The sequence below is a fragment of the Corvus kubaryi genome, unplaced genomic scaffold (assembly GCF_017639235.1).
Source record: "Corvus kubaryi isolate FWS band 111438036 unplaced genomic scaffold, C.kubaryi_AGA036_p1.0 66, whole genome shotgun sequence".
NCBI classification, from domain to species: Eukaryota; Metazoa; Chordata; class Aves; order Passeriformes; family Corvidae; genus Corvus; species Corvus kubaryi.
The window spans coordinates 25,292,171-25,312,284 of NW_024582054.1; the positions used below are offsets into that span (position 1 = coordinate 25,292,171).

Sequence of the window (20,114 nt, forward strand, 5' to 3'; positions counted from 1 at the left end):
TAAAGACTAAATTTGAATAGATTATACACACACACTCAGAAATACACAGCAATGCTTTCACTTTCTGGATTATTCACATGTGGACAATCTTCCAAAAGACCTGAACAGAGGTTCAATGCTGAATTTCCCCCTCTCTCAAACATTTAATCCTTAATGGCTCTCTATCATTTCAAACTCCATGTAGATAAAACTAAGCTATTCATTCTGATATATGTCTGTCTTGCAGTGAATTGTCCATTTTTCTTTATAAATATCCCTTTCAGCCAGAAGACAGAATAATTTATTCTGTCAATTCAGAAAACCTAAGAACATTGTGCCTCAACAGAGAGATTATTTTTCCCTCGCTTGCTTTGTCCCCTGTGTGCACACAGTCAGCCCCTGTCCAGAAATGTAGTCTCAGATCTAGTTATGTTTTATGTAGGAAGTAAAATTATTTTTCTAGCCTCAGGCAAGTACTTAAAGATATATTTTAAGATGCAATACTACTAACAAAGCAAAAAAATGTTCTGTTTACTGGCTGACTATTTAGAATCTACACTTGTATTCACTGCACCAAATGTCTTATACTGCAGGAAAACATAGCAAGGTGATGTGATTTACAAACTGAACATTATCTGCATCTCTAAGCTGGTACAGCATGTTGGATGTATTGGACATGCTATGATAAAAACTTCCTAATTACTGTTGACATCTGTCAGGCTGTCAAGTACCTTTTAAAAACCCCTAGGACTCAGGCTTTTTTTAAGTTCTGTTTGCAAGGGAATGTTTGCCTGACCAAAAGATATTGGAGGACCACAAATTATGGCTTTGGAACGGACATCTCGGATAACCTAATCCAAACACCTGCTTCAGGCAATGATGATTTTAAATTAGTCTCCTCATAAGTGTACTTAACGTTTCCTTAAAGACACCTAATTAATTATTTTGCCTCTACCCTGGTGACAAATTGTCATACTGTCTGATCAACCTCAGTGTTAAAAGCAAATGTCAGGCTAAATTAATCTTTCTTCTAAGTACAGTACTGGCTATTACTTCTGTCTGCTACAAGTTTTTGCATTTTTGTCTTTCCTGTTTTCATACATCATGATGGATCTATCTTTTATAATTTCTCTGGTTTTATACTTAAAAATCTTTCCACGATTCTCACACTGTCATTCAATGAACCTGTCTATGTTATTCTACACTTCAAGTACAGGCGGCCCATTACTACTATCTAAAATGACAGTGATACTCTTTGAGATCTTTGAAAAATGCCTTTGCTTAGATTTCTTTAAATACACATGTATTCTTATTTTGTAACACCTTTGGATAAGATTTCATTTTTGTTTGCATTAGTGACAGAATCATATTTTCTGAATATATTTTATTTTATGCCTATACTTCTCCAGTTTCTCATCTTTTGTGCTGTGAATAGTAGGATGGAAAAACTACAAGAAGAATAAAGTTTTTTGCTGCTGTCTTGCTTTGCTTTTCATGTATTATTTTCTTGACCCTGTATTTTAATTGCTAACTTTTTACATCTGACAGAGTAAAGACTCTGAATATTTCAGAGAAGAAATATTAAGAATCTTACTGAATATTTCAAATTTCTACATTTAGGTCTATTTCCTTAAAATATCAAAGGAGGACTAGACTATGATCTCAGGGATGGCAAAATCTCTGACATTCCTAACACAGAGAAAGAGGAAAATCAGATCTATTTTTTGATCAAGTCTGCTACAGACAGTGGAAAGCTGCTCTAGTGATGAAAGTTTTGCCTCAGTCTTCAGAGCAGCCAAGGATTTCATGTAATGTACTTTCCAAAACAGCTGGCAAACTTCTCTGTGCTACAGTAATTGGGTGACTGATAGCACTGAGCTACTGCTTTGACAATATTAGAGAGGGAGGCTGTGAGGATTTTCAGTACAAGGCAAGGGAATGAGTTTGGCTTTAACTTCTGTAAATTACTGCTGTATATTTTAGCTCTACACATTTTGGCTACTGTTCCAATGGGGAAAATTTACCGTTCTACAAAAACTATATTTTGGCAATCTCTAGCTCACTGGCAATACCTGCAACTTCAGTGTGCAGTGAAAACTGTTCTGTGAAGAAAAACTTTCTGGCTTATGTGCCCTGACACAGACAGAGCTGGACAAGGTGCCTGTCTCCCCACTGACATTGGCAGGCATTCACCTGTTGCCTTTTGCAAGAGCAGAAACATGTTTTTGAAAATGGTATGGTGACAGCAGAAATAATTTCATGTTTTCTTGTCAGTTACCTGCCAGTACAGCACACTGAGTCAGCTCACTGAGGAGACAGAGGCAGCAGAAGACAAGCTGGCATGGGGGGACAAATGCCACTGTACATCTGGGACATGGCAAGGGTTAGAGGGAAAGGAAAGAGAGGATGTTCTGCTCAAACCCAGCAAGTTTGTAGGCTGCTTCAGCCCATCTAGTCCTAGCACACATAAAGATGGGACAGCCTTACAGAAAGAGTGAAAAATAGTTCCTTAGGGCTCCAGCTGCATCTGATGAGCTTTCTTCTAAAGGACAGCACAAGTCTTTGAATACAAACTTGTAAAACCAGGTAACAGAGCCTAAAACTTTATGCCTGTGTATATTCATGGCTGATGAGATCACTTCAAGGGATGAAGGATAAACATCTCCACAACAGAGTTTCTGATACAGTAATTCAAAAAGTGCCAGGGCACTGCCCTGTAATTGATATTTTTCCCTTTCTCTTTGCAATATGTACAAGTAGTCCAAATTAATCAAAGTTATTTCACCCCCTCAAGTGAGGTCTTACAAGGTTTATGGTTTCTTTGTGACACTGATGATAGCCTCAGATTCCAGCTACCAGAGTTTGCAAGGACCTTCAGGAGCTGTAATGCCAATGAATTGCTCTGTGTTTCTTGTCACTGATGCAGATCCTCAATCTCTACTCACCACTCAAGTATTTTTAGGTGAAGAAATAAATACAATCTTTACACCTTGGATGATCTCCATACCTAGACAGCTATTACATGAGATGCTTTCCTTTCCAGCTTCTAATGCAAAGACCCAAAAAGATAAAAAAATTAAGGTCATCCTGAGTACAAATCACTAAGATCTGAAACACAGAACACAGTTACTGTAATTTTCAAGAAGTATTGTAAAGACGATGGAGATTTGGTTCAGAATGCTTTTGGCAGTAAACAAGCTAAGTAAAAATTATTTTCATCTTGGTTTACTCAGGTGGAAGGAGGAAGAGAAGAGAATTAGCCTGGATTTACAGAATGCTGGGTTTCTGTTTTGAAATTATTTTTGGATTAGTATCTGGGCAGATTCTGTTCCAACAGATAAACTCTACTCTAAAGGAAAAGGATTATGACCTCTTAGAAATAAAATTAGCAAGTTGAGTTTAGATTACAGTTGAAGAAAGTAGAAAAGATGGGGAAAATGAGATTTTTCCTATTTTCAGCAATCTAGGAGGCACCCCTGAGACATAGGACAGTAAGAAATAGAGTTGTTCTAAAAAGTAGGTAATTTTTGCCTAACAGTGTATCTATTTTAAAAAAGTATGAAAAGTAAGGAGAGCACAAAAATTGAAGTTTTCAATGGCCATTATAACACTGTACATAGCATTGTGAGAACCAGATTTTCCTGATGATTCTTTGTAAGATGCCAGTTTTGAACAATACAGCAGGTATTCAGTAGTTATCTCAGAAAATAGAAGAAATGTGTCATCATATGTCAGTGTATCTATTTACAATGCAAATTAGGCAGATAATCTGACATTGATGAGTGTACAGATAAAGCCTATGAATTCTACAGATTCTTTACTCTTAAGGTCTGAAGAAAAAAGAATACAAGGAGAAATTTCTAGGATAGAAGGCAGAAACATTAAAGCCTTCCTTTACTAGTTGGTCGAGAACCAAAGAATGCTTAGAACCCTTTGAACTACCCAGGTTATCTCTTGGTCCAAAAATGCATAAAAGGTCTAACATAGCAGGGCTTCTACATCAGCAAGCAGAGAACTTACCACCTAAGGGAAGAATAAGCAACCTTGGGCCTATCAAAACCTGAGTGTGAACAAATAACTAAGGCCAAAAGCAAAGTGAACAAAGAGCTGCTAATATTTGCCATACAAAAGCGGAGGCTTACGGAAGGGCAGAGTAAAGGATTAAGCAGTCATCATTACCACTCCACGTTCTCCAGGGTGTCATTGACAATACCCCAGCAAGGCTTGGTCTGGTGAGCTATGGCAAAAGCTGTGATGCAAAGTAACCTTTTCAAAATAATAAGTAATGTTTCAGTAGTAAAAGGAAAGCAAGATAAGCAGAAAAGGCATGGAGGCAAACTGTGCCTATAGAGTCAGATAGGCACAGCTAATCTCAGATACCAAAGCTTCTGGAGGGATTTGAAGAAGCAGTGTCTGCCTCTCACACCTCGCTCCTGAGTGTTCTCTTTTAACTCAACCCTCATTTTCTACTCTTCCTTTTTCTGTTCTTTACTTCCTCCACTCTTGGTTAAAACTAAAAGGCAGCATTGCTAGCAGCAAACCTTTTCAACCTATGTGACAAGATTGTCTTGAAATACCACTTCATGGACTATCTGAAGTTAATGAGTGCTTTCCAGTCTGTGCATTTTCAGGCAGGTAATCTTGAATTAGCCCATTGTAATTCTAGAGGAAAAGCAGATGGCTGTAGAATTTTCTCACCATAGTATAAGGATCTCTAGTTGCTTCACATAAAAGCAGACAAATTAGTAAATGAGGTCTGGTGGAAGCAAGCACTGCATCAGCAGGCAAAAAATAGGTCCCTCAGGAATCCTAAAAACCAAGCAGAACTTCTTTAAAAGAAGAAAACAATGAACTAGAAGGAAGACAAAGAATAAAAAGTAGCCAGTTTATTTCCTTAAGGGACAGCACAAAGGAAGAAGATATATAAAAGAGAAATGTACAATCACAGAATAAAATGCAGAATTTAAATTACCTCGTGGTAAAAGTAATGTTTATTTTTGATCTGTTCTGTGACTTCTAAAGGTACAGTTTGGGACGTTTTGGTGGGGTCTTTTTTGAATTCTCAAGCCTCAGAAACCTAACAGTATCTTACTTTCCCTGCCTTCCCTGGTCTTTCCTGAAAGAGTTGGAGCTCTGATGGGAACGACTGAGAATTCTTTAAATTTCTGAAGACAAGCCCCAGACTAGCTCTTTGCGGACAGCCAGTCTAAGTTTTAGGGAGACCAGAGGCGTGCTTAACACTCCCCCTCGCCCCAGACTTCCCTTCTCCTGCGCCCTTACAGGATTCCTCCCCTCGCCTGCGGCAGGAGACGAGCTGCTGGAGGTGCTGGAGGTGCTGGAGGTGCTGGAGGTGCTGGAGGTGCGCGGCTCCTCCGGCCGCCCCCGGGCAGGAGCGCGGCTCGCAGCGAAGGCGCTGGCCGGGGTCTGCCCGACCCCGTGGGCAGCTCCCCGCCCGCGGGGGGAGGCGGGCAGCCCTCCCCGCCCTCCGTCCCTCCCTCCTCCCGCCCCGTCGCGCCGGAGCCCGGCGGTGCTGCGGGCGGGGGGTTCCGCCTGCCCGGCCCCGCGTCCGCCGAGCTCCCCGCGGGGAGCGGGCCCGGCCCGGCCATGGGGCTGCGCGCCGCCGGCATCCTGGGCTGCTGCTGCCTCCTGCCCCTCGTGCTCCCCGCAGCCCCAGGTAAGGCCGGCGGGGCGAGCGCCGGGGCGCCGCGCTCCTCTGCCCGCCGGGCTCCTCCGCCCGCCGCGGGAAGCGTCGCGGGAGGGGAGGCGAGTTGGGAAAGTTTGGGGAGTTTGCCGGGGCCGGGCGGGCAGCGGCGATGACGGGAGCCCTCCCGGAGTCTCTGGATGGCAAAGGCTTCCCCAGCCCTCGCTCCAGCCAGAGATGCTGGTGTCGTCGGGAAGCTTTTCCTCGGCAGCGGACGGAGAGGATTTCTCCTGCCGTTGGCGTAGGGTGTCAGTGGCTAGCGGTGATCTTTCAGAGGAGCATCGCTTGATGCAAATGCTTAAACAAACAAACAAAAGAAAACCTGCGACTGAGATCTCTTCTCCTTAACTTACGTTTTTTATGCATGATTTAATGAAAATCATTTTTTTCATCTGATGTAGGGTTGAAATGAATGCAACGCTTTTATTGTAAGTTGTTTTAAATGGAATTTGTTTTCTGACTAAAAGTACCGTTGTGTTTCAAGTAGTTCTGAAACAATGCATTTGCAGTGGCATGTCGTGAAACGACAGTCGTGAATCTGCTCTGACATTACGCTTTTAAAAAGTGTATAGGGATATTACATACACTTTGCGTGTGCTAAAGTGACTTTGTATTCTTATGTGATTAATTCTTTATGACATTTCCTTTGCCCTGTAGGAATAATCTATAACATGTTCCAGCTTAGGTTAATTTGAAATTTTATATTTCAAAAATGTGTTTGAAGAAAAAAGAAATGGAAAATTTTGCAGTCTAGGTTCATTTAAACATCACTAATGTGTATAGGACACTATATGGTGTTTTCTGTGCTGATTTTTCTGGTTTGATGTTATAAATCTCTTCTTCCAGGCGTGAACTGTAAAGCTGGCTGCCATCCAGAGAATGGATTCTGTGAATTTCCCAGTGAATGCAGGTAAAAAGATTTGTCAGACAGGGGTATTAGCACAGGAGTGGTCAGCTTCAATAATTCATAGTCCTGGTAAGAAAGATAGAAACTGAAATGGTTTGGTGTCTGAAAATATGGAACTGTGATGAAGCAGCGCTCGATTAGGATACAGTAACTGGAATCATAGAGCATGGATGTCTATATACCTGTTCAGTTTACTTTTTCCAGCATGAAGTATTTACATTGATTAGCTTTTTTTTTCTCACTGAATGAGATGGTTTTCTTCACGTAAACTGCTTCTAGTATCCCAGAAGCACTTATGGTGTGCTTTTGTTCAAATAGCACAATTTGGTATACAAAAGTGTATTTATTGTGCCTCAATAAGGGGGGCATCCTTGTAATTATGTTTGCTAAAAATAAACTACGTTTCTGTGTTGTCTTTTATCTCTTTCAGGTGCCAACCTGGCTGGCAGGGTGCACTTTGTAATCAGTGTATTCCTTTCCCTGGGTGTTTGCACGGCAGCTGTGCCAAGCCCTGGCAGTGCATCTGTGAGGAGGGCTGGGTTGGCAGCCTCTGTGACACAGGTTTGAACATCCTTGTCTCTCCTTGAGCAAGTGAGGGGAAGCAGCCCCATCTGGTGCTGGAGACACGCAAAGTCCTTCTGGAGAGCTAATTCTAAAACACTGAATGTTAGCTCCAGATAATGAGGAGCTTCTGGGCAGCGGCACATAAATCTCAAACTTCTATAGTAATTTAGGCAGAAGCAATGCAGTATCTTTTGTAATTGGGCATATGTGTGAGCAAAGTGTAAATTATTCTATTTTAAACATTGATTATCATGGACGAGGCCAACAAATAACTGCTCCCTTGTTGTCATGTAAGCCCTTCTAATCAAAATACAAGTTGTCTTGTATATATTAAATAATTTTAAATGTTTATGTAGCACATTATATATATGTATATATGCTATTTTCTCAGTACTTCTTGGAAGGAAAACATTGTGCTTATTTTTTCCTTTACTTAACCCGGTGATGATTCAGTGAAATAACGTTACTATAACTGAGAAAAAGGTCTGCCTGAACAGGCTGCCACTTCCCCCTCAGGTCTGAGGGGTAAGCACAGCTCTGTGTGCACCCTCTCACCCTTTGCCAGTCAGAATGAGCCAGCTTAGCATAAGCAAGCTGAAGAATTGGCCTTTGTTGAAATGGTTTATTTTGGCTGACACAGGCAAATGTTCAGTCAGAGAGATCTGAGGGGATGGAAACCACATGAGCATCCAGAAGCATGTGGCTGTTCAGCCCACGTAGCTGCAGCTGTGACATGACAGGTGTCCAGGGCCTCATTTTCTCTTCATGCCTTTCAGGCTTTTGTTGGTATATGGCTTATAATTTATAGAGCATGCCTGAGCTCTCCAATATATAGCCAAAGTGGTCATTGAAGACGGTTTGAACTGTGTAAGATTTTCAAGATGACTAAAAGACTCAGAAGGTTTTAGGTAGAGTCACATCCTTGCAGTGACACGGAGTTTGGTGCAAGGTTCTCAGGTACTCATTTACCTTCTCATCAGGTTTTGCAGCCTGTACTCACTGACTGCACATGTGAGCATAGAGAGGCTTCTTAAAGTCAGTCCCGGTTTGTCTGTGGGAGCTGTGGCAGCAGTGGTGACATCTGTGGTGCAGATGTGACTATAAACTCCCAGATGTTGTTCTGGGCACGTCTCACATATGTGTTTGTACCTGAGACAGACACCTAGATTCCCATTACAGTTAATGAGGAGGAATAAGTCCTTCTCTGATCTACAATCATAGATTTCTAAAGCTACACAGAACAATCCCCTCCTTAGGAGGCTCAGTTCTGTTGCTTATCAGTGAATACAAAGTTCCACATTTTTAAAGGTAGCATCTTCACTGCTACTTCTAAAAGCTTTAATTGCATAGCTGAATTTCTTAGTACTGATATATCTTTGCAATTCTGAGCTTTGCAATTGTTTCCCTCTTACAACTGCTACTTAGGATGCAAAAGAATGCATTGAAAATTGAACCCACCAAACAGGGTATCCCATGTTTAAGTGCAGAAACTATTATTTCTCTCAACACTCAGAGTCATCTCAGAGTCTTCTTTGCTGATTTGAATCTAGATCCCCATGAAGAGATGCCAAGAATTTTTAGCCAAAAGGACATAACTATCTTTTAATCTGCAGCAACGTTGATAGTCTTTCATCTCAGTGGTTTTACCTACTCTAAATGCATTATTTGCCATAAGGGATCAAGACAAGGGTGCTCGTCCTTCTCTTCTTGCTACTAGAAGGTTGACACAAATTATTGTCCTGACCCAATAAAGCACTGAAACCTCAAATGGGTTAATTTCTCAGGCCCTGATCTCATCATCCTCTGCCAAAAGTCAGTGTCAGTTTCCTGGGTGTATAAAGTCAGTATAGGTAGTTACAATTAATTTAAAGATACCATTAAATGAAACTTGATCAGGTTAGGAAACAGGAAGGAAAAACCTAGAATGGAAAACTGTGGGAGGGTCTGAAGTTCACTGGCCACTTCAAATGACTGAAACATTTGTAAAATAGAGTCTCAGCAGTTTATTTGCTTGCTAAGCATGGGAGGAAAAAAGATGATTTGGACTGGCAATGATACCTCTTTTCTTCTGTTTTGTAGAAAAGTTAGTGTACAATCTCCTTGGCTTTGATCATGGAAATTCCTTTCTAGAGTAGTTTTAGATCACCAACTGGTTTGTTAATGCCTCTGATTGTGTAGCTGTTTTTTAATATGGGCAGCCTGGTTCTCAGATCAGGTCAAGAGCAACCGTCCTAGTAATTGAAAGACATGCAGGTTATGGGTTGGCCTTGATCCACTGTAAACATGTAGGGCAGAATCAGTGGTAGCATTTGTGACTATTGTTATTCACATGGACAGACAAGGCACTTGAAGAAAGACATCTGTGAGCTGGTCTTGGTGTTAACACTGCTGGTTAACCTCTTTGCAATGGGGCCTGTCGAACTGAATCATGATGCCATGGCATCTTCTCATCTTGTGGAAACACAGCCTTGAAATCTGGTGTGTGAAGCCCTGGAACCAGGCTGCACAGCACACTTTCCCTCTGCAGCTGATATACACTCCAGAGTACAGGAACCACATCAAACATTGACCATAACAAAGGGAAAATCAATTTAGTCAATTTGTTTCCAGGAAAAAATGACAGCCCAGTCAGAGTATTTGATCCACCTCTCTAAATCAGATCTGTCAGCTTGTCACCCCTGGCTGTGCCACACAGTCGTGTTAGCTGGTCCGTGACCTCCTATTGGAATCCTGGCCTCAGTTTAGCTAAAAAGCCAACATAGAGTGTGAGCTGGGACTAAATTGTCCTACTTGTCACTGGACTGCTTTGCCAAGGGCACATGTTGGTAAACTCATCAGAGAGTAGAGTCTGATGCCCATGCTATGAATGCATGAGACAGGGGCTAAAAATCCTGCTGTGACAAACCACTACTACTGAGCGTGTCTTCCTCATAAAAACACTCAGTGATTGTTTCATGTATTTAGTATGATGCAACTATTAATTAATTAATGGGTAATGGGATTGAGGCCACTAATAATATATGTGTAAAGGTAACATCCTTGTTTTGAGTTTTCATCTCAGTTACCACTTGGTTGTTGGCCTTTTGAGAGGTAAAATAAAGAAAAATAGAGAAAACGGCCTAATTGAGGTAATTTATGTATTCTGTTTTAAAAGAACCTGGTAAAACACCCTTTTAAGATGTGTTTTAAATGTAAATATCTGACATAAATTATTGACAGTAATGTATATATATATATATATACACATACCTATTCACATATATATATTTCAGAGAGTTGCCATGCTCCTGCATCAAAGTTCATGTTTTTTCCTCTGTCAAAGTACAGGCTTTATTAGCTGCCTTTAGAGTCTGTGAAAATAGCTGTCAAACAACACTGCTCCAAAAAGCACTCAAGATTATTTTGGTCCTTGTGAAAACTGGAGCTTACACTCAAAGTGCATGCTAAGTTGTTGCCTTGCAATGAGAACAGGCTAATACATTAGGAAATAGAACCTTTTATCCAGGGAAGATTGTATTTGAAAGCTAAGGCTGTTGTTTTGCTGTGGTTACAATTTTGCAGTACCTCATGATATCATCTAAATTTCATGTTATGCTGTTGGAAGTAAAATATAAATGCCCTTAAATCCCTTTTCATCTTCTTAGAAAGTGTGTATATGTGTGTGTGAGGCATCAGATACCTTCCAGTCAGCACTTCTCTGCAGCTGCTGCAGTAGCTTGCTAAAATATACACTTGTTTGTTTATTTAGTTTTAATTATTTAAAAAATTCAGTAATCGTTTGAGTGGGAAGTGGCTCAGCAGGGCAATTGCAAAGAAAATGAGATGTGTGACTTTGGGTCCAGACATCATAGAGCTATGTCTTCTGGTACAGTTATGTGAGGGTTGAATGTAGCCCAGCCAAAAGATGAAATTTTAACAGATTTTTTGTAATTTGCTGATCTCTGTTTTTATGAAACATTTGTTCATAAGCACATAATGATATAGGCAGGGAGCAGGGAGAATTCCTAGTTCCTGATTGCTTTATCAGAATTCTGCTCATGGAGAGGCCAAAATTGTGAAAGTACGGCTAGACTATGTAGAAGTTCCTTCTCCCATACTAATATTTTATTTCTAATACTACTTATTTATAGAATGGAGCAATTCAAACACATTTTTCAAGCAGGAGCTAGAAAGAGAGAAATAAGCTGAAATTGCTTGCAATAGTTGAACAATCTGAACTCCATTTTAACAAAGGGGGAATAGATCAGAATTTATAAAGTGTGGAGTTAAGTACTGTTAAAGCTATATTTTATTTGAAGTGTTGTATATAATTTACTGACTCTTTCTCATTAGATTAATTGAGCCCTGTTGGGTTTTTTTAAACAGATATTCACCCATGTTCTGCAAAGCCCTGCACCAATAATTCAACATGTATAGAGACTGGTGATGGAGGATATATTTGTCTATGTGCCCAGGGATTTACGGGAAAAAACTGCCATCTCAAGAAAGGACCCTGCATTATTAATGGGTAAATATTGATTTTTGACATGCATTTAAAATCTACACTTCTATTATTCAGAATTCTTTGCTAAGTGGAAGTATGTCTGTGCTAGAATACATCATGCTTCTGATAGTTGCTGATATTATTATCAAACTTTACAAATCTGATCTATTAATATTGTAAAGACTTAATAGATTATCAGTGTAACTCTGTGTGCACAACTTGAGTACTAAAAGTGCTAATTTGCACATTTTATTGTGGTGAATTTATGCCTTCTCGTGATTTTTGTAAACAAACTTGAAGTGACTCCCATCCTGCATTCTCACCTCTGGTGAGGGATAACTTACACAAAGCCTAATAAACAGTAGTCAGCACACAAGTTGTCAGCATGAAAACACCAGTATGTCCTTTTTTCTTAACCAACATATAATAATATGTCCATAGTTAACTGAAGGAGACACTTCCATCAGAACAGGGAGACCGTTGCTCTCTATCCTCTAAAAGAAATAGGTCATTAAGGACAGCAGTGCCAGTAGATTGAAGGAGGTGATCCTTCTCCTCTGCTCAATCTTGGTGAGACATATCTGGATTGCTGGGTCCAGTTCTGGGCTACCCAATATAAAAAGGACACAGCCACACTGGAATGAGTCCAGTGAAGGGCCACGGATACAATTAATGAATGGGAACATTTCTCCTATAAAGACATACTGAGAGCTGGGTCATTTAGCCTGGAGAAGAGCAGGCTCTGAGGAACTTACCCATGTGTGTGAGTACCTGATGAGGGGAAGCAAAGATGACAGAGCCAGACTTCTCATAAGAGATTCCCAGTGGAAGGGCAAAAGGCAATGGGCACAGACTAAAGAACTTCCAGCAAAGTCACTGGTAGAACTGCTTTAAAAAAGGAAGACCTTTCAATGTTATAGATAATGTGAATTGGGGTTTCTGTTGAAATCTAGAAGCATATGCTGTCTTCTAGCTCATCAAAGTTCTGATCCCATAAACATACTTGTTTATGGGAATGCCTTTCTGATGGATACAAGCTTGGTAAAACTATCACCCTAAAATCACTGTTTTCTTTTAGGAGATTGCCTTCTTGTTCTCTAGCTCTATATCGGTGCCCTCTGGTTCTCCTTTTGCTCAGCAATAGATAATTATGAGTATTCAGATTTACCTTATGACTGAACCTTCCTGAAGACTTGTACAACCTCGTTTAAGGAACATTAACACCTCTCACTCTCCCTGGCAAGAATTGCTATTCTTTCACAACTACATATCAGTAGAATTTTTTTGCCATTGCTTTTAGTTGGGGGATACTCACACAGTTCTGTCTGGGTTTACTTTCAGCTTCTAAGATAGCTACTCTGTTTTGCCTGTTTTTCTTCACTGACAATGAGGAAATTTAAGTTCCTCGGAAGAGTCATGAATCACATCCAAGCTACTTGCCTAATATAGGGGATGTGAATAGCTTTTTCTGCTTTTCATCTGTAGAGCAAATATTTCCGTAATTCAATGTGGACATATATACTAGCTATCCCAAAAAAACAGGTGAGTTCCAAAAATACAGCATCAACAAAATAATGCAGATTAGTTCCGTGTATTTCCTTAAAACCCTTTTGGTTTTAAATTGCTGAAACTACTTTTTTTTTGTGTTGGTACTCTGTTTTTGGACTGAATGCTGAACTAGTCTGGAAATCATGAACAATTTTTCTCAAGAAAGCAACATACTTGAGATAGTGATTCTTTTTCTCTAGGAAGCTGTCTTTTTCAGGAAAATGAGTAGCAGGCTCTGCAAATCTGCATTTAGTTCAAAAAGACAACTTTGTCAGCATAAGAGCTCCATGTCTGATAATAATTCACAGTCCACCAGAGAGTGCATCCCACATCCTAGAGAGACCTCATCAGATGGTGTCATTTCATTCACATCTCACTTCCTCTTGGTTCCTCTCTATCTCAGTGGCATTACTGCCAGCTTCTTAGTTAATATTCACAGATGGAACCAGGACAAGTCACAAATCAAAGTGTTTATTCTAGTCTGTTTACATATATCTGCGTTAGTGAACTCTGTGTGATGTTTTGAGGTTTTGCTTTGAAGCAGAGGAGTGAATGGTACTTTCTAAAAGAAACCAGACTATCTGGGAAGCAAAGAAGTGGTATGGACAAGCTTTCCACAACTAACCCTTCATGTACTACACCTTGCTGTGTTAAATGCCAAAAATGCAAAGTAGCAGAATTTATTAAAGGAAATTAATATTAGAGCTTGATTTATTTAAACATATTTAAATTAGACAAATCCAACTCTGTTAATAATAAATAAGGAAAATTTTCAAAATTCTGCCTTTTTCCCCTTAACTGTTTTTTATGTCAATATTTTACATTTCTGAAAGGTTCAGAAAAAAGTTTACTCTTATATTCTCCAGCAATTTCTTCCCATTTCCCTAGAAAGTACTGAGATTCAAGCCAGCCATGAGGGTTCAAACTTCTACATATTTTCATATGCAAACCAGCTTGTCCAATTTTTCATGGGACCCATAAAGGTAAGGGAGGGTGCTCGACTCTCTAGGAAGGCCATAACCACTCAAGAACAGTACAACTCCAATTTTCTATTTTGCTTAAAAAGACATAGTGGCTGGATAATGTTTTGAAATTCCTTACCTCAAGTTGTCACTAACAATGTCCATGTCAAAGTCCAGTTTTGTTTTCCCAATACTGCTTCCAGACTTCCAATATGTTCTTTTAGTAGCTTTTTTCCCCAGCCAGCATCTAAAATGAAGAACAGTACTAGAGGACAGAGCAGTTAATTTGGAAGCAGCAGAAAACAGACAGATGATTCCTCTGCCACAATGTTCAGTCTCTCCTGATGGGTGGCCACCAAGCGTTTCAGTCCCCAGTGAAGCCAGAGGTGCTTGGAGCAGTCTCTACTGTAGGTAGTCCCAGAGCAATGGTGAATAGCCCAGCCCAATTCTGACCAGTGATCAGGGACCATTTGTAGCCAGAAGCTTAAATTTCTTCCACAGTCATCTCATTCAGACATCAACAGATCTCTTAAATCCCTGTGTCCCACCATGGAATTCCGTAACAGCCCGTTGCTACTGACTGCTGCATATGTGAATTGTCTGCATCTGAAGCTGTGAGGTTCATTACCACTGGGACTTTGCCCTGGAAGTGGGGGGCCTTAAATAACAGCTTGGACTTTTCAGCTATCAGATGGTACTGTGCTATATGTTTTCAGGGATACATAAGTATTAAAAAAAGTTCTGTTGTCAAAGAGGCTTGTCCTAAGCTTTACCAAATATTTTTCATTTCTTACAAGGTAAGTTTTAAAAGCTTTGTTCATATGTGATGAACTGCCATGAAAGTGGGGTTTGAGGTTTTTTTGTAAACCTGGGACCCAGGAACCCTTGTCAGCCAGCATGGACAGCTGAAGGACCAAGTGCACTTTGCATAGATCCCCTGAATGGACACATTTGTGCCAGTCAGTGGGTGGCCATATCTTTTGGCATTACACTCAGTAAGGCACAGTTGCATTGTAAAGATAGAAAAGATCTCTGTTAATTTACATCACTTAAAACGTAATACCAGGCTACAGCTGGGAAGTACTAAAAGAGTTTGCAGAAATACTTGGTTTCCTTTAGTACTGCCTTCACATTATAGCTGTCTTTGCCCAGGCTGAAATTCTCTTCATTGATATTTTTTATTGTAATTGTATCTATCAAAAATTTTGGCTGAACAGCAGTTTATAGGAAAGTATCTGTTTGCTTCTAAATTTTTTGTGCCATGAAACCACCGGAGAGGCAGAATAAAAACAATCAGCTTTATGTCTAGCTGCTATGGCAGTGTTTTGCTCTGCCAACACAATATATAGATTATTTTAGGAATAATCCGGTAGAAAGGGAGCAGCCATGCTGCTCATGTCTTTGTTCTGTCTTGTATGAATAGTTGCACAGCTAAATAGCTCCAAGCATATAAAAACAGTGAGAAGCTTAATTTGAATAAATGTTTGAAATAATTTTAAATTCCTTCACAGCTCTTTGGGTTGAATTTATATACTGGTGTACTAATCCTGCTCAAAGGGTCAGCAGAAGATATTATAATCTGTATTGACAAAGCTGTTGAACAAACTCATTCTTCATTCAGCTTCACTGACTGGTGGATTTGCATTCGGAATGGGCTCTTCTAAAGAAAACTGGCTCTTTTTATTTTATAAAGTGTTTCCTAATAGTTTCTTCCATTGGACTTCAATTTTGTCTCTGTATCTGTTATCTATCCTAGTTCTCCCTGCCAGAATGGAGGAACATGTGTTGATGACAATGGTTTTGCACCCCATGCTTCCTGTCTGTGCCCTTCTGGTTTTGCTGGCAACTTCTGTGAAATTGATAGAGACGACTGTGAATCCAACCCATGTGAGAATGGAGGAACATGTACAGATGTTGGTGTGGGTTTCAGCTGTTCTTGTCCCCGTGGCTATACAGGAAAGCTCTGCAGCAGCCGTGTCACATTCTGTGCAAGTGGCCCATGTGAGAATGGAGGGACTTGCCGTGAACATCCCCAGGGAGGGTTCGAGTGCGTCTGTAAACCAGAATTTGTTGGCGTGACCTGCAAACATCCCAGCAAAAACACAAGTCTCTCTGGAGTGAATATGGAGACAAAGCATATGCAGAATTACAAGCCACCCTCAAAAGCTCACCACAGATCAGTGCATCAACAACAGGAAATCCTGAAAATAACAGTGAAAGAAACAATCCAAAATGCAGATCCCTTATTGAGTAGAAGCCAGGTGATATGTTTTGTTGTGCTGGGCTTGCTTACATGTCTTGTTGTCTTGGGTACAACTGGGATTGTTTTTTTTTCAAAATGTGAAATGTGGCTTGCTAATGCCAAATATAGTCATCTCCTGCGCAAGAAAAAGAACTTTTTTCTGAAGTCTAACAATGGGGAAAACCTCTCAGTTAATATTATCTTCCCAGAGAAGATCAAATTGACTAATTACACTAAGAACTACACTGCCATCTAGGCCCTTGAAAGCCAAGCAGCATCTTGCAACTTTTCATAGCAATATGTAAAATTTGTTGCCTGTGGTTTGGCCTCAGTATTTGTGTGTATATTTGCTGTAAATTGCGTTGAGTGATAGTGAAGAAATGTAATGTATCTGTCTTGCTAAGGATTTTTTCATTCCCCAAAATAAAAGGTAAAAAAAATAAAATTGATTAAAGAACAAGGAATGTTACTTTGATTCCTTTTCAAGGCAGCTATTTTTTGTAAAATAAAAAATGACTTATCACTGGAACTGTACTACAGCTTTCTTGTCTTGTGCATAGTTTATCTGCCAAGTACAGTACTTGCAAATTAGTAATGGTTTTTTGTTTTTTTTAATAAACAGGATTTAAGGGCTATACTTGTTTATTTATTCATTTCTAAACCTTATTTTACAGCAAAGTTTGCAGCAAGTGTACATGCTGAATTCTTTTGCTATATCTGACAAAGGCTTTAGAGACTGCAACCAGCAGGAGCAAATTCACACTGATATCTCACCTATTCAGTCAGTGTTGCTATTTTTTACATGCTTATAAGAGAGATTCTATAGAATCTTAGAGGTCTTTGGGATATTAATTTCAGGTTAAAGGTCTCTTGCTTGAAATGCTGCATCTATAAATTGTTCTTTTAATCTATTTTAAAATGTTAAAAAGGTTTTCAGTGTCTTCCTTTTTAGAGACCTAGTAGGGATTTAAAGGATCAGATTCTGACTTTTCTATAAATACTCCTTAAAGAACTTTGCTGAGAGAAGTTTCCTTCATGACTGTGTCATGGGGAGAAATGAAAAGATGCCATGTGTCCCCTGAAATAGGACGGCTGCTTTTAATTCTTCGCTTCTGCTTTTTCTGTCACATTTCAAGGAGAGGACAAGGTTTTCAAGAATCAAAAGCAGCAGTGGCAAACAGGCAAAGAGTCGTGAAAGCCATGAAAATGGCAGGGACCTGAGGGCATTAAGAAGTCTTCATCTCCCTGAGGAGCCTGCTCTGGGGCTCTCGCCCACCTCCTGCCCCCAGGTCCATGTTGGGTCAGCCCAGTGCTGTTGGTTCTGGTCTTAGCTGTGCTGTAGCCATGCTGGACTCCACCTCTGCCTGCAGTTGGTCGTTGGACTACCTACTGTGGGTGGCCCATCTGCTGAAAGGACCTTTTGGACCTGCGCTCTAACCCCGTCTTTGGCCCTGTCTGCTTTTGCTCCTGCCTGGAGCCCATTGATGACCCCTGTCCTTGTTCTCCACTTGCTGTGTCTGGAACTGCCAATGGGCCCCATTAACCAGCACCAGCTCTGGTGATGTGTTCAGCTTCTGTGAGCCTGTGCTGTTGGTGAGGCCATGGGTCTGTCCCACCCTGGGGTATGACCCTCCTGGGTCTCCCAGCTTCCTTTCCTAAATAGCCAACCTGACACTGACTGCTCCTTGTAAGAAAAACAAACAAACAAGGAAACCTCACCAAAACAACAAAACCAGTCACTTCCAACTGCAAGTGCCTAAAGGTGTCTTTAACTGCAGTTATGTAACAATTTATTTCCACAGCCACTCTAGATAGGAATGATTAGCAGCTTCTTCTCAGCTCTCTCATAACTATGCTATTCCCAAATCCATTAACAGCTGCTCAATTCAAAAAAAAACAGCCTTAAAGCACATACATGGCATTATAGTAGGATTTTTTTGTTAAATCTCTCTTAATTGCTATGAGTATATAGCAAGTTTGCTGTACTGCTGGTAATATTTGCACATATAGCATTACAATGTAGTGCTAAGAGGAAAAATGGTGTTCAGATACTACTACGGAACGTGTTGATTTCTAGATAACAGAGTGAAAATTTTAAAGGAAGAAGATTGTCCTTCTCAAAGCTCTTGTTGGCAAGACAAATATTCATCAAACCCAGCAACTTCTCAGCCAGTTGTAGTGAAGTTTGAAGGAGACCTAGCAACCCAGATGAATGTAAAACCAGGTAAGCAGAGTTGAATTTCAAGCCATGAAACGTGAGTCACAGGAGTTGACACACTTCTTTTAAACCAATGTGTTTTAAACATATAATTCAGTATTGTGCATTTTAACGTGATTAGAAATATGTTAGGGTCAATTTGGAGATAATCAGAAACATGCATAACTCCACTGGGTATTTTCCAGCTTTAATTCAAAACCAGTTACAACTTCAGATATCTGCTGGGAATCAGTGGTTAAATTCCTGAATCGCCTGTACACCTTCCCCCCACCTTTGAGCAGAGGCTCCCCTATCCCTTAGAGCTTGGCCTGCTCCAGGACAGAACAAGACTTTAAGTAACAAAGCTTTGTATTTTAAACACAAAATTTAGGAAATTATAATTCATATTTATAAATTGTCACCCTGTTTTTTGGCCATGGTGACCCAGTTGGCTGCTCCTCCATCACAGTGCATTTCTTCTTATGCAGACAGAAGAGCATTTTTGAAGAAAAGGTCATTTGCACAGCATGGAAAAAGAACAGATTTCAACTCCCAGTATCCTTCCTATCATTAGTGATGCGAATGAACAGTATAAAAGACTGCTATTGTCCTGCTACCTTCTCCAAAGGGAAAAAGTGTTACCTTAAACAGGAAAGTCTGAAGAAAGTAGTATCTGTCTTTAGTTTCTCTGTTCCAGAAAATAATTAAACGTGTCTGTTTGTTTTTCATATCTGTGCTGTTAGTGTCATGAATTACTCCAAAGCCTTATCACCACATAAGTGACAGACAACTGGAATGATAAAAAAGATTATGGACCAATAGCCTGCAACAGGTCTCCAAAGCAAGAAATTTAAAACAAGCATTGTGCATAAACACTGACATAAGAGCAAAGAGAAGACGCAGCACTGATACCACTTCAGTTTCATGTTAATTCTACATATTTTTTATCAATGGACAAAGAACAACGTATCTATGATACCCATTGCCATAGGTACTAACCTATGTTGCCATGTCTCACCTTTTGATTTCTGTATGTTCTCCTTTAGTCAAGCAATGATGCCTCTGAGATTCAAACTTGTCCCTGCCCTACTGCCTGTGTAAACAAAAAAATAAATAAGGACAACTAGTTTGAGGGGTCGGTTGGGACAGTGGGGGAATATATTATTATATTATTTTTATTTTAGCTACCTCCCTTTGAGCCATCTTAGCATCTTCTCCTGTTAACAAAATACTGATAGATGTTCCCCAAATATCTGGTTTTTAGAGACAGGTTGTGGATGTTTTTTCTGGTTTGGTTTGTTTTGAGTTTGTTTGGGTGGGTTTTGGTTTTGGGGTTTTTTTGAGGGGAAGATGTTGGTTTTGTTTTTTCTGGGGAGGGGGGATATTACATAGCTGTGGTGGGGGAGAGGTCTGTCTGCTGCAAAAGTAGAACATATGAAGTAATAATTCCACTGAATTCTGGACAAGGATATCTGATTAGTGAATACATACATGGCTTTTCTTTTTGCTACCGTTCTTGATATGGGTGCAT

General features: G+C 40.1%; 1 protein-coding gene and 2 long non-coding RNA genes across 4 annotated transcripts in view; 1 reads left to right on the top strand and 2 right to left on the bottom strand.

The window, feature by feature from the left end:
• Window positions 1-15,902, bottom strand: part of LOC121673596 — a 31,857-nt gene extending 15,955 nt beyond the window's left edge. The window contains exon 1 of the long non-coding RNA XR_006019256.1: window positions 14,284-15,902. This is a non-coding gene — a long non-coding RNA (uncharacterized LOC121673596). The remainder of the gene's footprint in view (window positions 1-14,283) is intronic.
• Window positions 5,103-17,021, top strand: DLK1 (delta like non-canonical Notch ligand 1). 2 transcript variants are annotated; one of them, XM_042047006.1, is made up of 5 exons: window positions 5,103-5,653; window positions 6,527-6,590; window positions 7,018-7,148; window positions 11,517-11,658; window positions 15,901-17,021. In XM_042047006.1, the coding sequence occupies exons 1-5, from the start codon at window positions 5,584-5,586 to the stop codon at window positions 16,640-16,642; spliced, it is 1,149 nt and encodes a 382-aa protein (XP_041902940.1). In that variant the 5' UTR covers window positions 5,103-5,583; the 3' UTR covers window positions 16,643-17,021. The 2 variants fall into 2 exon arrangements, with proteins under 2 accessions (XP_041902940.1, XP_041902941.1); XM_042047007.1 differs by lacking the exon at window positions 5,103-5,653 and adding an exon at window positions 5,808-6,108.
• The window catches only part of LOC121673594, a 272,596-nt gene continuing 269,347 nt past the window's right edge, over window positions 16,866-20,114 (bottom strand). Inside the window, exon 14 of the long non-coding RNA XR_006019254.1 lies at window positions 16,866-19,676. This is a non-coding gene — a long non-coding RNA (uncharacterized LOC121673594). The remainder of the gene's footprint in view (window positions 19,677-20,114) is intronic.